Source organism: Nilaparvata lugens, chromosome X (genome assembly GCF_014356525.2).
Source record: "Nilaparvata lugens isolate BPH chromosome X, ASM1435652v1, whole genome shotgun sequence".
In the NCBI taxonomy this organism is placed as follows: Eukaryota; Metazoa; Arthropoda; class Insecta; order Hemiptera; family Delphacidae; genus Nilaparvata; species Nilaparvata lugens.
In genome coordinates, this window is record NC_052518.1 from 2,983,577 (window position 1) to 3,000,821 (window position 17,245).

Below are 17,245 nucleotides of genomic sequence, written 5' to 3' on the forward strand. Positions count from 1 at the left end.
TTAGTCTAGCATCAAAATATCCTGTTTCCGCTCTTATAAATTGAAATGTTATGTATCATAATTATCTCGTATTGAAATTGAAATTATATTTATTCTTCTTCTTAGAAAGTACAAACAATATACATATACAAAACTTGAAGAAGGTTCCTCACATGGGCAAAGCCTGTGTGCGAGGAACGAGTTCTCTACATTTACATATACAATGATAGATATGACAATGATACAATACAATTGAAAAACAAAACAATTTCAACCAAAAATAAGCATTAAACAATAACATATTATCAAAACAAAAGAAACAGAGCAATAATAATTATTAATTACAAGATACTGTATATTACTTACAGACGTAAAATGATAATAAATGGTATTAGGATACTTCAAGAAATCAATCCCAAAAGAGACATCCCAGACACACTCAAAATCCCTCAACACACCATACACATTAAACTTCCCTATTTCTATGTTTAATTTTCATTTTTATTCATATTCTATATTAATTTTTGATATTATTGTATACTTGCGTTCTTATCACACCACTCGAGCTCTATCGATCAGAATAAATTGATACTATATAATTCTCCATTTCCTCACGATTCACACTATGTATCCATTTGTTGACTATTTGCTTGAGATGGCTTATTTTATTATTTTCGGGATTTTTTTTAAATTCTGGTAGCTTAGGGAAAAGCATATTGATTTGATAATGCGAGGATGTAGTTGTGAACGTTTTAAGCAGTCTAGGAGTGATGATACCTGTGTTCAGAGCAGTTCTTGTTTGGTCATTGTGGCGGATATTAGTGAATAAAGAAGACTTGCGCTTAAAAATATACAAGATCAGGGTTTTGACATAGAGTTGAGTAATGTTAAGAACTTGAAATTCGTTAAATAGTGCGTCTGTGGGATATTGTTGAGGCTGACGAATTGCAGTTTTCATGATAATTCTTTGCATGACTGATAAAGGGGAAAGTATAGTCTTATATGCACCACCCCAAGCAATAATTAATCTACTGGTGTCTGTATTGTGTTATAATTTATTTTTTATTAATGTGCATGTGTTGCTTAACTTCTAATATCCATCGTGTTTTGTTTTTTAAGTAAAACATTTATACTAGTTCTATACTTTAATTCTACAGCTACAATTATAATGATTAGTTTTCTGTTTCTATACTAACTCATTAATTTTTTGACATGGAGTTTGCGAAAATAAAATTGTCCAATAACATAAAAACGTTCAGTTCTGTTTCCAAACTCGAATAATATTAGCTCAATTTGTACCTATTTTGGGATCAAAATGTTAATGTTAATAACTATAATGTTATTATATTAATGGTGATGGTTTCTTGATTCATTCCGAACTGCGATGTATTAACACACCTTTTTCTATGTATTTGACTGCATGTCATGTGAAATACATAGAAAAAAGTGTATTATATTAATGTTAACTGGACAATTACAGTTAGGATAGAATTAAACTTTTCGTAGCTTATGTTGACATCTTCTAAATCATATATAATTGATTATTTTAACGTAAACTCTACCTACATCACTTTGCCTCTCATCAACTGTATTGACAACATTCTCTGAATGGTTGGAACAGGCTACATCAATCTCAAACCGTCATAAATTTCTCCACATTGAATTTCTCTTTTAACACAGCATCTCACTTTGCTATTCTCTATCACATTCTAGAATTGTATGTACAGACCATTCATAGACGTATATCAAGACCTTGTTAATGATGCGGGAGAACTCGAAATAGACGTAACTGATGAAACAAAAAAAATGCAAGAAAAAATTGATTCCTTGAAACGTTGGAAGGACGAGGTGGCTTCCAATTTTTTGAAACCAAACAGCTCTATTACACTGATGGAGGTGAGTGTAATTTCAATCAAAACCTTTTTATGTACATCAAAAATGAAGATTCAAGTATCAATTATAGTAAATCGAATAATTCATTATTATTTTGTAAATCATTGATATTAATCTTGCACTTTTACAACAGTTCTCACGGTCTTCTTGTTTGAGGGATGCGTTTTGTGGCACTGAGCCACATCCTCAGCGTACAAGAAGTAGCTAGAAGATTCTTTATTTCGCAACCAATATACAACAACAGTACAGCGCACAAAACTAAAAAAAGATAGCAATGCATTAGATAGCTAGCTGATACATTAGTAGCTAGCTATCTTCTCCTTAAATATAAAGAAAATAAAAATCTCAGTACCCATTTTTTAAAATATTTTATCACAACATGTTTCGGTCATTTATGCCATTTTCAAGTGATATGAATTAAATAAATAAATACTACTGGAAGATTATTATTTTGATATGTTAGTGTATTCATATGTTTTTATGAACTAAGACTGTAAATTTTGGGTTTAAATTCGCATGATTCTATCAAAAATGGGGTTATTGGTGTCTAATTGGATTAAGTTTATTATTTTATCTCTGTTTAATTTTGCTGCTTTATAAATATGAAATTCTTCTTTGACATTCAGTTTTTGACTTTTATTACCATAATTAAGTATTTTCATATTGGAATTTATATCTGTAAAATTATGGCCTGAATCTATCAAGTGTTCAGCAAATGCCGACTTTTGTGTATAGTTTTTAGATTTTAGTGCTTGGATATGTTCTCGAAACCTGATATGGTAATTTCTACCCGTTTGTCCGATATAGAATTTGTCGCAATCACTACATTTAAGCTCATAGATTCCAGATTTTTTAAACTTATCTTGCTGTACATTTAAACATATCCAAGCACTAAAATCTAAAAACTATACACAAAAGTCGGCATTTGCTGAACACTTGATAGATTCAGACCATAATTTTACAGATATAAATTCCAATATGAAAATACTTAATTATGGTAATAAAAGTCAAAAACTGAATGTCAAAGAAGAATTTCATATTTATAAATCAGCAAAATTAAACAGAGATAAAATAATAAACTTAATCCAATTAGACACCAATAACCCCATTTTTGATAGAATCATGCGAATTTAAACCCAAAATTTACAGTCTTAGTTCATAAAAACATATGAATACACTAACATATGATCAAAATAAGAATCTTCCAGTAGTATTTATTTATTTAATTCATATCACTTGAAAATGGCATAAATGACCGAAACATGTTGTGATAAAATATTTTAAAAAAAGGGTACTGAGATTTTTATTTTCTTTATATTTATATTACAAGTAGCCCTATACAGGAAAGAGATATTTTCTCCTTGTACGCTGAGGATGTAGCTGATACATTATTAGCTAGCTAAAGCAAGTAGCTAGCTACTCCTTGTGCGCTGAGTATGTAGCTGATACATTAGTAGCTAGCTACTCCTTGTACGCTGAGGATGTGGCTCAGTGCCACGAAACGCGTCCGTCAAACAAGAAAACCGTGAGTACTGTTGTAAAAGTGCAACATTAATATTAATTATTATAATTAATTATATTTACAAGATATTTTATATCAACAGTTCAAGTAGGATGAAGACAAAAGAAGAAATACTTTTATTTCTTAGCTCCAAAAATAAATTTTGTAGAATCAACGATTTACTGCACGAATTTATAAATTTCCTTATTTACCAAGCAAAAAAATATTGTAGTTTCTACTGAAAATTATCCTATATCAGCCTTATGAACAATGTTGTCATAATTGTATGTTATAGTAGGTAGTTCATTGATTTCACTCAAATAAAATATCTTACTGTTTTTAAGATTTCCAGTATTACTGGACTTGCCACTTGGATGTATAAACGTTGAACCAGAAGTACCAATGATCTTCAGCTTGGGTACTTCTCCAACAACTATTATCCAATGTTGATTTTATTGGTATAGATATAATTGTTCACTGTCAAAGTATTATTAACTTGTATGAAATAACTATCTAATTCCAGAGTTTCAATAGTATAAACTTAATTGTTCATTCTACAGGCTCTGTCACCAAGGGCTATAATCGATGTTGAGGAAAAGGAGAACATCCCTGAAAACGAATTCGTCATCATCCATGGAGTGAAGTTAAGTGGAATCACCGCTCCTCATGTAGTGGATGCAGCTTTTAAGGTTTGATTTGGAACTTTTTTAATAATTTACGATCATTTTAAATCGTATTTCTTTATTTATTCTTAGATTGCCTTTCCTTTTATATGGAATGCATCGAATCATTTATGTTCCCATTCGAAGTTGAGATCAATCTAATATGCAAACTACAATGTCACTCCTACAAAAACAGCCTATCCGGCGCATTTTTGTAGGTCAAGATATTATTTTTCCTTTTCTGAATGTAGCGTTACTATAGTCTGTACAAAATTACTTCTGACTTGGAGGAATATGCGGCGCAGGGAAATGGAGGGAGATAAGCCAATTACAATGATGGATAGTCATAGGTAGAAGCGCAGTTGCCAATTTGTCAGTCGCCTGAGTGCTTTCAGACAGGAGTGATTAACTTCGCATGTGTAGCATGAGCACATGAACAGTCACGCCGGTTACACATTGGGCGGTTTCTGCCGCGGCGGTAATTTCGCTGTCGCCGCCGTTCGAGCAATAGTCTATAGACTTAAATGGAAGCTTACACACTGGGAAATTGGAGAACGCAGGCCGCTTCAAAACGGCAACATGGCGCCTCTGTAACCCTCCCGCTGTATGATTTTCTCTGCTGCGCATGTCCATCCCAAGTAAGAAGTAATTTTGTACAGAGTATAGAACAGCAAGGTGAAGGCTTAGTCCTGATATCTGTGAAATGAGGATATTATTGACAATCTTTTGAATTTTCTTTGCGATGAAGGTCATCTGTTATGGATATAACCTAAAACATGATTCTATCTTAGCCTCATATGTAGTTATAGTTTCTGTATTCACTTCACTGTTCTATTATTATTTATTTTATCGGAAAAATTTGGTTTCAAAAATGTGTGGGGGAAACATAAAATGACATTGACTATAAGCCATGATCAGAATATGATAACTTGATTCGTGTATCCTGTACCTGTACTATTCTTGTAATGAAATAAACACACACATATATCGTTAAATTCTACAGTTTCATTTGGTGCAGGACCAGGGATTCGTGACCACACAGTCACATTTTCAAGCTGACTAAAAGCTTGAAAATGTGAAATGAGTGGTCACGAAATCATGGTCCTCTACCAAATAAAACTGTGTAGAATTTGACAACATATGTGTGTTTTTATTCCATTTATGGACCGGTTCTAAAAAATCGACAGTGACTCAGTCGAATTTTTATTCTTGGAATAATTAGAATGTACATTAATTGGCATCACTTTCATGATCTGAATAATATATTATTATGTATAACATGTCAATTCGAAACAACTTATGTTAATAAACGTTTTCCTACAGTTACGTTGAAAAGTGGCCATTGCTGCACTGATTACAGAACGCAAAGAATCACTTTTCCGCTCTAGTGCGGGAAAAATTTTTCTGCACTCCAGATTTGCAACATGGCAACGCAAATTACTTAGTAGGTTATATGGAGCAACAGTGCAGCAAAATCAAAATGAAGTTGGTAACAGTGACTGGGCTGCTATAGTGAGCAGAGGTGCAACCAAGCACAACGCGCTAATTATTACATTATATATTATAACCAAGGACAACGAGGACTTTAGGATTTTAGGATTAAGGTTTTTATCAATAATAAAATTACACAGAAAAACATTTGATGCATTTCAGGCAATTTTACCCATAATTACCCACTTTTCATATTCAATGGTAACTGTAGGAAAAACTTAATGTGAAATACGTGCGCAAAGTTCCTCTGCTGCACTCAAGAAACCATTCCGCCCTCACCTACGGCTCGGGCGTAAACGTTTCTTTCGGTGCAGCAAACTGTCACTTTGCGCACTAGTTGCACAAATAACTATTCTGTGTTACAGAAGGCTGAAGAAATTGAGTTGGATCAAATTCAAAAAATAAGAATCGCAAACTGTAGAAAAAGAGCTGACAACCAGGCACCATACTGCATTTGCAAGATGAAAGGCGTGAGAGGAGTTATGTTAGAATGTGCTCTCTGCAAGGACAAGTATCACTGTAAGTATTTTTGAAACATTTTAAGGCTAACGTACACAGCAGCAGATAGAGGGAGAAAAATACCTCCCCAAGTGTTCGAATGCTGCAACGCACAAGGACGTCCGTCGTTTGCTGAGGGTGATGCCCACATGAGCTCTAGGCTTGTGCGTGGGTAATGAGAGATGAATGGACCTACAGTTCTAGGTGGGTTCCGAACCACCGGGAAGCGATTTTACAAATCATGAATCATATTCAGAGGAGTTGGCTCAAGCGATCAACCTTCCAACGGGAGTACCAGGCGCATGATTCTCAACTTATCTAAGCGGTAGCTTATCAGCGCGATCACTGATTCAAACCGCTCACTGTAACAAACCATGTCGTATGTCTGCTTAAGAGAGATCCGACTGCGCCCTAACTTCGCCCTCCTAGGTCAACGTTCGCATTGCCTTGCCACTAACGACAGTAGGCCTACAAGTGTGTTGAACATGTGTGTACACACATGTTCGTCATACCTGTTGTGCCATCAGCTTCTGTGATTGGTTCTCGTGAAATTAATCACGATTAAAATTTAACCGATTTTTGTGAAACCGGACCATAGAATTTGAATTGTAGAGAACCAATCAGAGAAGCTGATGGTGGAGAACATGTATGTACATTCATAATATTCAACACAATTGTAGTAGCTACGTTTTTCGTCTTGCAGTTGAGTTTATTATAAGAAATCATTATAATGGTATGAGCATAGTTACATCTCAATTCAATAACAAATATTTTCAGGAAATAAATATTCCCCCACATAGACTATTGGTCCGTGTGTGGGGGAAGAATTCCTATCTATAATAACTAAAAAATTCTGCAGAATTCTACTTTAATATTATTCTCACTTAACTATTACAATATTGGAAATATGTTATATAAAGAAAAATAAATATAAATTATTAATAATTTTTTTTTAATAAACAGAGCATGATGTCGTGGGTTTCTTTTATTAAAGACTTAGTATTATGTTGGAGTACCTATCTCCTAAAGTTTTTAAATTACTTATTATAATGTTCAGAGTGCTGCATCACAGTACCAGAGTTAACAGAGATTGAATCAGAATCTACATATAGGGCGAGTTTATGAGGGCTTCTGATGCCTCCCGACCAATACCAAGCAACCATGTGACTATCTTCTTTTTGTAGTTAGCAACACTGCATCCCTCAGCCTCTTTTATTGTGATTGGAAGATTGCGATGAAGTAGGTGAGCAATACGAAATGGGTTGTTATCGACCGATGTAAAGGTAGCTCTAGGTGTATTAAACCCAAAATTCAGAATATGTCTAGTGGGGTAGTTAAGGTTTAGCTGTGTAAAAATTTCTGTTCTGTACGATTTGATAAAAATAAGAAGAGTTTTAATGTAGATTTGTCTTATGTCAAGAACAGGAAATTCGGTGTAGAGTTGTTCAGTAGGAAATCGGATATTTTTATTTAGAATTATTTTGATGAGTGATCTCTGTGTGACGGCTAGTGGATGCAGCGCGGCGGGGATGTTTCACAGAGACAAGTTCTCACAGAGACAAGTAGTGTTTTTTGAACGATATTAGTGTCACAGAGACAAGTTTCACAGGAGCAAGTATTTTATAAATGGCAGTCTCACAGGAACAAGTTCCCACAGAGACAAGCAGTTTCATAGAGACAAGGTCTCCGTCCAAAGTAGTAGCGTTATAAATGGCAGTCTCACAGAAGCAAGTTCCCACTGGAACAAGGTGTTTCACAGAAGCAAGGTCTGTGTCATAGAGACAAGGTAGCGAATGTAGGAAGAAGTTAGGCGTGTTGCCTACATCTGAACTTGAAGGCACTCCATTATTTGTTCTAGTAAATTGAATGTCTGCTGTTTTTTAATCATGCAGGTATATGATTATGATTGAAGGTTTATCATATAAGATAGGAATGGGTTGGTAACCTATTAGAATTAGATAGAAGATAACTTAAATAAATAAATAAATTGAGTTCTATGCAAATGTAATATATTTCTACCAAACTCCAAGATAACTATTCCAATATATCTAATATGTATACATATAACCTTCAACCCGAAAGAATAATCAATATGAATATGAAATGGAATATATAAAAGCCAAATAGCCTACCACTGACCTATTCATCACCGCTTCTTAAAAACCACATGGCCAAAATGGTTTTTCATTATAATTCCTTCTTTCGTAATAAATTGTTTATGCTTTTGTACTCCTGAGCGAAGCTCGGTCCCCGATATTATGAGCTAATCATCTCTTCTTTTTCCGAGCTGCGGTCTCGAATTGTAAATTCAAATTGATATAATATTAACTCCAGACAGTCACAGAATAAAGCTGCGTCAACACCAATAGATTCTATAGATTCTATTAGATTGAACATAACTTATCATACACATGATGAACATATGTGTTTTTCATGTGCCGTTCAATCTATAATAATCTGTGAGGATTAAGTTATTAACATTTCGTTAATAACTTTGGTGTAAACGCAGCTTTAGATGCCAAGATTTATCATGGCGTTCCGAGTTACGGATGATAATGTCAATAAAAACATCATTTTCTCATGAAATCTTTCCCATAAAAAATTTAACAGATTGTTGTTCTACAAGCGTCTCTACATGTTACAAAATGAAAATCCCAGTGAAAAACAAAAAATGCCACTTGATAATTCCCAAATCATCTTTTTAATCGTAGCTCTGATTCAACTGAGCAATAACTTTCTTAACTTACTGAGTTAATAAAGTAACATTTAAAATTATCATAAGCGCAATGGGACTTGGGATTCCATCAATTCAGAATAAGTATTATACCGGTATTCATTTTTACAGGATTGAAGTAGTGCAACATTTAGATTAGCACACCAATAGATTTTATTTGTAGCGGAGTGAGTTCATTAAGGCCATTCCACACAGCACGTGGCGTCCGTGGCTGGACGCACGCCACGCTGGCCACGCTAGCCACATGCCAATTCACACCGCCACAACTGTTGCGATGCTATACCGGCCACGTTTCCCGTCAGTATGCAGAAAGATGTCAACTCCGACGGTCCCGTGGTGTGAATCTGGATTTTCTTGTGGCTTACCTTGGTTTGATGACTCGAGCAGCAGCAGTAGTAGTGATACTGAGCTGGTTTTATTGTATTCGGTGACAGCACGGGACCAGTGAGTACATCCAATCAATAAAAAAGGAACACCTATGGCGAATTCCATCATTTAATGCGCGACCTTGAGGCTGACAATGATAGTATACATTCTATACGATAGTATACGTCTAGTTGATATGCCATATTTTTATCTCTTTTCTGATATCACTTGAAAATGGCATAAATGTCCGAAACATGTTGTGATAAAATATTTCAAAAAAAGGGTACTGAGTTTTTATTTTCTTTACATTTATATAGGTCTAGTATACGTTCTGCGCATGCTCGGACCAAAACGTGGCCGGACACGTTTGAAAAGATCGCTCAGAGAGCGAACGGTAGCCACGCGTGGCTAGTATAGCAAGCGTTGCCGCGTGGCCGTGGCTGCTATGTGAATTGCTTCATTTGATTAGCTGGGAAGCGATGTTTTGAATAGTAGCTAGCGTGCGTCCAGCCACGCACGCCACGTGCTGTGTGGAATGGCCTTTACTTTCATATCAAAGTTCTACTTTTTCCATTATGATATAGTACGACTACTGCAAAACAATGTCTGGTAGCCCTGGTAATGTAATGTAATGTATGGTTGATTGGAAGTCTCCAACCAGCCTGATCAGATTTCTTAGTGGGGCCATTGGCAAACATTTTAAAAAAGCCCTGATATTATTAAAATGACTTTATTCCTAGTAGATAGCATTTCTAGTAGATGGCTGAATATTCTTGTTACCACATTGCAAAGGATGTTCAGTGAGGTCTACTGTTATCTGGACTACTAGAGTATTGTAACTCCTAATGTCAGATTGAGTAAGAGCTTGAAATTTATTCCTATCTAGTGTACTCCATGTTCAATAATCTGCCTTTATCTTATATTAGAAGAAACTTGCCTCTGAATAAATTAAAAAACGCACTAAATGTAATTCTGGATGAAAATGCTTATTGTTCCGTAAATTAATTTTCAAATTGTTGAAAATGTGATATTCAGTGCTGTGAGTTTATAAATAGTTTATGTCTTTTTTCAATGTATGACTTAATTTATTCAATTGTACTGGGTGATGATAATTATGACTTGATAAGACTGATTTGATGAATGATTACACTATTCATAAGATGACTACTAAGATGTTATGAATTGAATTGCTCATTTATTGTATAACAGACTATAAGCTGAATCCTTTAGACAAGGCCTATTCGCCTAATCAACATCCAAATTGTTTGTATTTATCGGTCAATATATTTCTTATTCCTAGACGCCAGCTAAGAAAGGGGTTTCAATTTTCGTAGAATAAGCACGTAATTCAAAACTGTATGTTTTTCAAAAAATGTTGTGATTTCAAATTCAAATTTCGTTTATCATACACATAGGCTATACGAGAATTAAGAATTAATAAGAAAGTGTCCCGGAATAAGGTTTATGATTTTTGTTCTTCTGTATTCATACTAAGTGACATATTTATCAGTGATGGCTCTTAAACTGTAGGTTTATTATTAAATAACGAGTTTGGAGCACCAGAAAAATGGGATTATATTTTATTATAATAAATATTCAAAATTACGTTTCCAACCCACAATTATTGTCTTATTGTCATGTCCTTAAAGTTACTGAAAACCATATCGGTTGAGACTAATCAAGGTTTATTTAGGGTGGTTTTAATTATTAGTTTATGTGTTACAAATAGTTCACCTAGATTTAGATGGCAATTGAAACATAATTGATCTAACTAAAGCATGATATTAGTGTCAAAGACAGAAATCTGCGTTTTATTTCATTATCATGAGAGAGAGAGACAGAGAGAGAGTGCGAGATAGTGAGCCCGCAATTTTAAAGAGTAACATACCTGTTAAATTTCATTGAAATCTAATGCCGTGTTTCGCCGTAAATGCGGAACATAAAAATATTTGGACATAAAGAGAAATGCAAAACCGTCGACTTAAATCTTAGACCTCACTTCGCTCGGTCAATGAAACTTTGGATATCTGAGTTCTTTTTAAATTACTATTCTATTCTACTTGATCTACTGAGCCAGTACCATTTTGATTTTTTTTTTTTTTCATAGTACAAGGCACTATTGAAATTAACTGTTCTATTGATTTATTCTAACTTTGTCTACAGAATTGTGAAACTGCATATATGAGGAGTAAAAATTATGTTTAATTTGTTTGTTATCCACGTCTGCATCTATTTTCAGTTTGAAGAACTGGATATCAATCTTGATTATTCAAATTTCTTATTGTTCAACATACACACACATTATTTACATACATATAAAAACAAGATGATACACAATTTTTTTAGAACAATAATGCTCAAGGTGAAAACCTGTGAGGGGAGAAAAATCTAAATTTTCACATGAAAACGTCACTCGAGAATAATTATATCACCCGGCCTCACAACAGAGAGTCTTAGAGTCCTTGACTTAGAATAGTTAATCTCACAGTTGTACAGTCAGTGTGAGTGAGATTTTCTGCACACATCATGCGTGAATACGCCGGATGGATCGACTCGTATAATTTGAGGATGGTGATAATGATGAGGAAACATGATTCTGTTAAAAGGAATAGTCTCCATCTCCATTATATTCTTATATAGGGATTTGCTTGTGATCATGTTTCTATAATTTTATCAATTCGAAGATCAGCCTTCAAAAATTTAGGTCAACTTATACATTTCAACTCACGTTGCTACACGTTTCAACTTAGCAAAAGGACAGAGGGGATTAGTATTATTATTCTCTAGAGCCCTGGAAATATCTCTGTTATTGTTCTTGGTACCTTATACAAAAGGGACTCCATAATACAAAAACAAATCAGTCCTTGCCGGACAAAGCTAGAGGAAGAAGAAAAAGAAGAAGAAGAAGAAGAAGAAGAAGAAGAAGAAGAAGAAGAAGAAGAAGAAGAAGAAGAAGAAGAAGAAGAAGAAGATGACAGGAGGAGAAGAAGAACAAGCGAGAAGAAGAAGAAGATAATAGAAAAAGGAGACAGAAGAATAAGGAAGAAGAGGAAGAAGATGAACAATAATAAGAAGAAAAAATATAGATAGGAGAAGATTATAACCGTTGAGTACACTATTTTATCTATAACCACTCTTTTGACGAATTGAAAACTTATAAATTACTGGTGGTACTCCCATACAGTAACAGTCAGGGGGGTATTCAAATACCGTTGGATAACATCTTTCCAATATTGTTACATTCATCTAGAAGTATATAATCTGTTCTTTCTTACATTGATATCACTTATGTATAAGTTACTGCAGAATCAAAATTATTTTATATTTACTGAACAATTAAAAGTCACATTGAAATAGTTATTTTGGAGTTTGGTAGAAATAATACATTTACATGGAACTCAATTTATTCATTGAAGGTAATCTACATAATTCTAATAGGTTCTGATAACACATAGTGATAAAATAGGTGTTCAATTAATTAATGAAGCCTAACAACTTGAAATATATTTCAAATTATTTAAGATTAAATTGATTCTACCTCGGTGCAAGTCAGCTTCACATTTGTACATGTATCATTGTATCGAATTATTAAATATTTGATGATTTTGGTAAAACAACATTTTAATCCTGGACTAGTAGTTCTATGAACAGTAGACCTCGCGCAGTTATAAAACACAGCCTCGTCTCATACTGTCCATAAGAGTAAATCCTGTTTGTATGTTGTGTCGGCAAGATGTCGGTATGAAAACGGCTAATGGCTGTTGGGGTTAGTGTATCAAAAATATGCTAACATCAAAATCTAATCTCCTTCAACTTACTGGCAACAGGTCAGACCGAGTTGAAAGCAGATAAAGGTCGAGAGAAAATACTATGTTTTCTTTCCGTTATTAATTGCATGCGTCATTGCATGCAATGAATAGTCAACACGACAGCTGATTTTTTACTAAGTTACATTGATATATTAATTGCATGCGTTATTGCATGCAATTAAAAATCAACTCAACAGCTGAATTATTATGGATGATTCTATTCTGATTTTTACTGTAATATTGGCGTTTGAAGGAGACTTTACCTATTGTATTAACCTTAAAATGCAAAATTTTCAAAAAACCTTGTATATACGTCGAGGCACAATTTAAAAAGAAATATACCTGTCAAATTTCATGGTAATCTATTGCTGCGTTTCGCCGTAATTGCGGAACATATAAACATAAAGAGAAATGCAAAGCCGTCGACTTGAATCTTAGAACTCATTTCGCTCGGTCAATAAATCGAAATTTTAAGAAACCACAAATATCCTGGATGAAAAAGGGAATCAATTGTTATGTATAGATTTGAATCTGAATGTCTAGGATCCACTAAACAGTCTACTAAATTCATCATTTTTTCTCCACAGGAGAAACGTTTAAAGCTGGCTTCAAATGATGTCACCACATTATTAACATATGTAAATTATATATTTATATATGTATGTCACGTGGATTGAAGGAGCGTTGTTTGTGACGTTGTTTGTTGATTGAAGGAAGATTCTATTTTACTATTTAAATGAATCATAATGTAATTTACTTATCCACTTCGAGATTTACATAGTGATAATAAGTAGGAAATGAAATGTATAGCAAACACTTCAGTTGCTATGTAGGCCTACTGTATTGTATTCTGTAGTGTCTTATTTTTTACTAAAGTGATGAAGTATCAGAAAATACTATCATTCAGCATTGTTATGTATTATTTTCAATGTCATTTTTTTCTCTTTCTTTTCAATAATTTGAAATTTGTTATTATTTTAAATAAGTAGATAACTTAACTATTGTTTGTTTTTAATCATATTATTTGTATTTATTTTTTTCGTATTGTTATAATACTTGATAGAGAGTTGAGTGTAAGAGAGGGTCGACTGCGCCCTAACTTCGCTTTCTAAGAAAAATAAAGGCAGTCATTCTATTCTATTCATGTCACCATAATATATATGTATATATATTAAAAAACAGATGACATCCAATTTATTAGAGCAAATTGAATGCCTTCATCTTCATGTGTAGGCAACACACCACACCAACCTTGTTCCTGTGAGACTGACCTTGTCTCTGTGACACTACACTTGTTCGAATGGGACTCTACCCCTCTTCTTGTTCCACTGACACTACTTGTTCCAGTGAAACAGACCTTGTCTCTGTGAGACTCACCTTGTCTCTGTGAGACTCAACTTGTCTCTGTGGGAACTTGTTCCTGTGAGACTGCCATTTATAAAACGACTTGTTCCTATGAAACTTGTCTCTGTGACACTAATATCGTTCAAAAACACTACTTGTCTCTGTGAGAACTTGTCTCTGTGATACGGACCCAGCGCGGCGGCCGAGACTCCCCCCCCCACACCAGGACACCATACTGGAGCAACGACTGCACGTAGGCAAAGTAAACTAAGTTACTAAGGCCAAATATTATTGTAACTCCATGTGTTGTATGATTTTTGTTTTTCAAGCAATATTTTTTCAATTTAATATAGGCTATATAGATCAAGTACAGAAATCTATTTGTTAACGGTGGTATAGGTTATCATGTTGAAGTTAAGACGAAAATGTGATCAGGATTTGTTATCAAAACATGTTATAGGAATAGATATATTCCAAGGAAAATGTTTGCTACATTTGTTTTCATTTTAATTGAGGTACTGATTTTCTTTTGAATTAAAGTAGCCTACACCTTCGACAATACAATTATGACTTTTATATTACGGTATTTATGGTGTTTTATATTTTTCTGATTGATACAGGTTCCTGTCTAAATATTGGCGATGATAGGCCTACCAGGATGACACGTGTAGAACGTGCAGAACTGGATGAAAAGAAATTCATCTGTCCACCTTGTCATAGGACCAAACGCCCCACGTTCGATAATCTAGTCAAGCTGGAAAAGTCATTGAAGAAGATCCAACTCCGCATTCCTGAAGGAGAAGCCCTGAGGAGATTGACTGAACGTGCAATGGACTGGCAGGTTGGTGCAATGAAATAAAATAGTTTAATACGTAATACAAGTTCGAAAAATGGGCGTTTACCGTACAAGTGTGATTGATAATGCATGATATGAATTCGAGTGTGGAATTATTTTGAGAGTATAGTATAAATCTTCTCAAACTACTTACCTATGATAATTTTCGTCATACTAGTTTAAAACAGATCAATTGGACACAGTAACCACATTTTTGAGTAATGAGTAACATATTTTTGATGGAGCCAGACAATATTGAATCAAAAAATAGATAAATATAATATATATATGTACCCATAATATGCCATATATATATATATATACCCATAATAGCTCAATCTGTAATCCTTTTTACTCCATTCGTCTTTGCCCACATACTCTGTGGTCTTGACCTTTGGAATTCAAACTGAACATCACTCACTACAACGGTTGACAAAGGTTGACAAAGCCACCAAAAATTTCAAAAAATAATGCAAGTTTCTAAGTGTTTTTCACCTACCTGCATCGTGCTTCCTGTTTAATATCTATTTGTATATCTACAGTAAAAAATGCCACATTTTCTCCCTGAAGGGAAAAATTGAACAATTTTCCCTGAGGGAGAAAAAGCATTTTTCACTCATGATATACACAACATTTTTCCTCCACCTTCATTTTTTTAAAACTGCAAATAAAATAATTTTTAAAATCTTACGTGACCAGTAACAATGTGTTACAACATAACCTAAAAAGTAAACAGCTGGCTTGTAATCACAGTTCTCCGCCGACAGCGCTATGCGCTATCTGTCGGCAGAAGTTGTAACAACAATGGCCGACTCAACTACAGTACAACTATGATGAAGTTCCAGTTTCAAATTTGATTAGTTAATGAGGAATATTCGCTGGCTGGTATTTTGAATAGCATGGAATATAAAAAAAATATTTATACATTCTTGTAGTATATTGATATGAAGTTTGTAATAATTTTAGCATACAAACATAAATTTCATATATTGATCAAATGTCTGGTTGAGGTATTGAATTTAGTTGGTTTAATGACTTCTCTGTATGCTTCCTCATCTGAGCTTAGACCTTCTAACCTATTTCAAATGTAAGTTTTTAAAATAGAGCTTCCCATGTTACTTTAATGGAGCTACTTTTACGCTCTAGGGAGTTTTTCTGTTTTTCCTCCCGAGAGCGAAAAAGTGACACTTTCGTATTATGTTCCAGGGAGTAAAGTAAGCACTTTAGACAGTAGGTGGAGGAAAATTAGTATTATAGAACTGTAAAGTATAGATAGATTCATTATGCGTATGTTATCATTATAAATTATTCAATTTCATTGGATACTTTTGTTTGACAGGGTCGAGCGAGAGAAATGCTGAATTCGCCTGAACTTTTACCGGTTTTACGTGTACTGAACGTTCCCTTGCCAGAGTGTATTGTCCCTAGGCCAGTTAAACCTGCGAAACGGGTGAGAATTAACCATATTTTTCATGTACTTTTTTTTATTGAAGATGATGCCTACATGAGCTTTATCATGTGCTTGGGTAATGGTGAGGGCGTGAGTGATTTGATGAGATGATTAAACATCCATGCCTAACGGCGGGATTCAAACCCACGACCAGATTGTGCAAGCAGACTGAGGGGGGCAACGCCTTATCGTCTCGGCTAACCTGGCCGGCAAATTTCCTAATAAGTAAAACCAGTGTAATGGATAAGAAAATGTCTGGTATAAAAACAAAAACACTTGGGCTACTTTTTAACAAATTAATAAAACAATATAAAAATCTTGAAGTACTCTTTATTTAAAAAAATAGTTGTTGAACTATTTAAAAAAAATAAAGGGTACTTCAAGATTTTTATATTGTTTTATCAATTTGTCTGGTATAATTATGATTGCTAATTAACTAGAGCTATCCTCAATCTAAATGAATTTATTGTATATCGTCCACATAACTAACAAATTACTGCATACATTTCAATAATTCTCCCATCAGATGGGTGGTAGTGTAGTAGTTGTTGATGGGTTTTTATGCTTCCTTGAATTTCTATTGTCCAATGTTAAAATCATAATTATCATCTATTTAAATAAACTTGCAGCCTACAACCACATGCTATACAGATTAATAAATATCCCAATGACAACCACAGATT

The 17,245-nt window shown here is 34.1% G+C and overlaps 1 protein-coding gene across 1 annotated transcript in view; it reads left to right on the top strand.

Moving 5' to 3' along the window:
* Positions 1-17,245, top strand: part of LOC120354368 (lysine-specific demethylase lid-like) — a 37,233-nt gene that overhangs the window by 8,406 nt on the left and 11,582 nt on the right. The window contains exons 3-7 of the mRNA XM_039441417.1: positions 1,707-1,875; positions 3,934-4,062; positions 5,892-6,045; positions 14,898-15,118; positions 16,452-16,562. Coding sequence (XP_039297351.1) covers positions 1,707-1,875; positions 3,934-4,062; positions 5,892-6,045; positions 14,898-15,118; positions 16,452-16,562 — 784 coding nt within the window. The remainder of the gene's footprint in view (positions 1-1,706; positions 1,876-3,933; positions 4,063-5,891; positions 6,046-14,897; positions 15,119-16,451; positions 16,563-17,245) is intronic.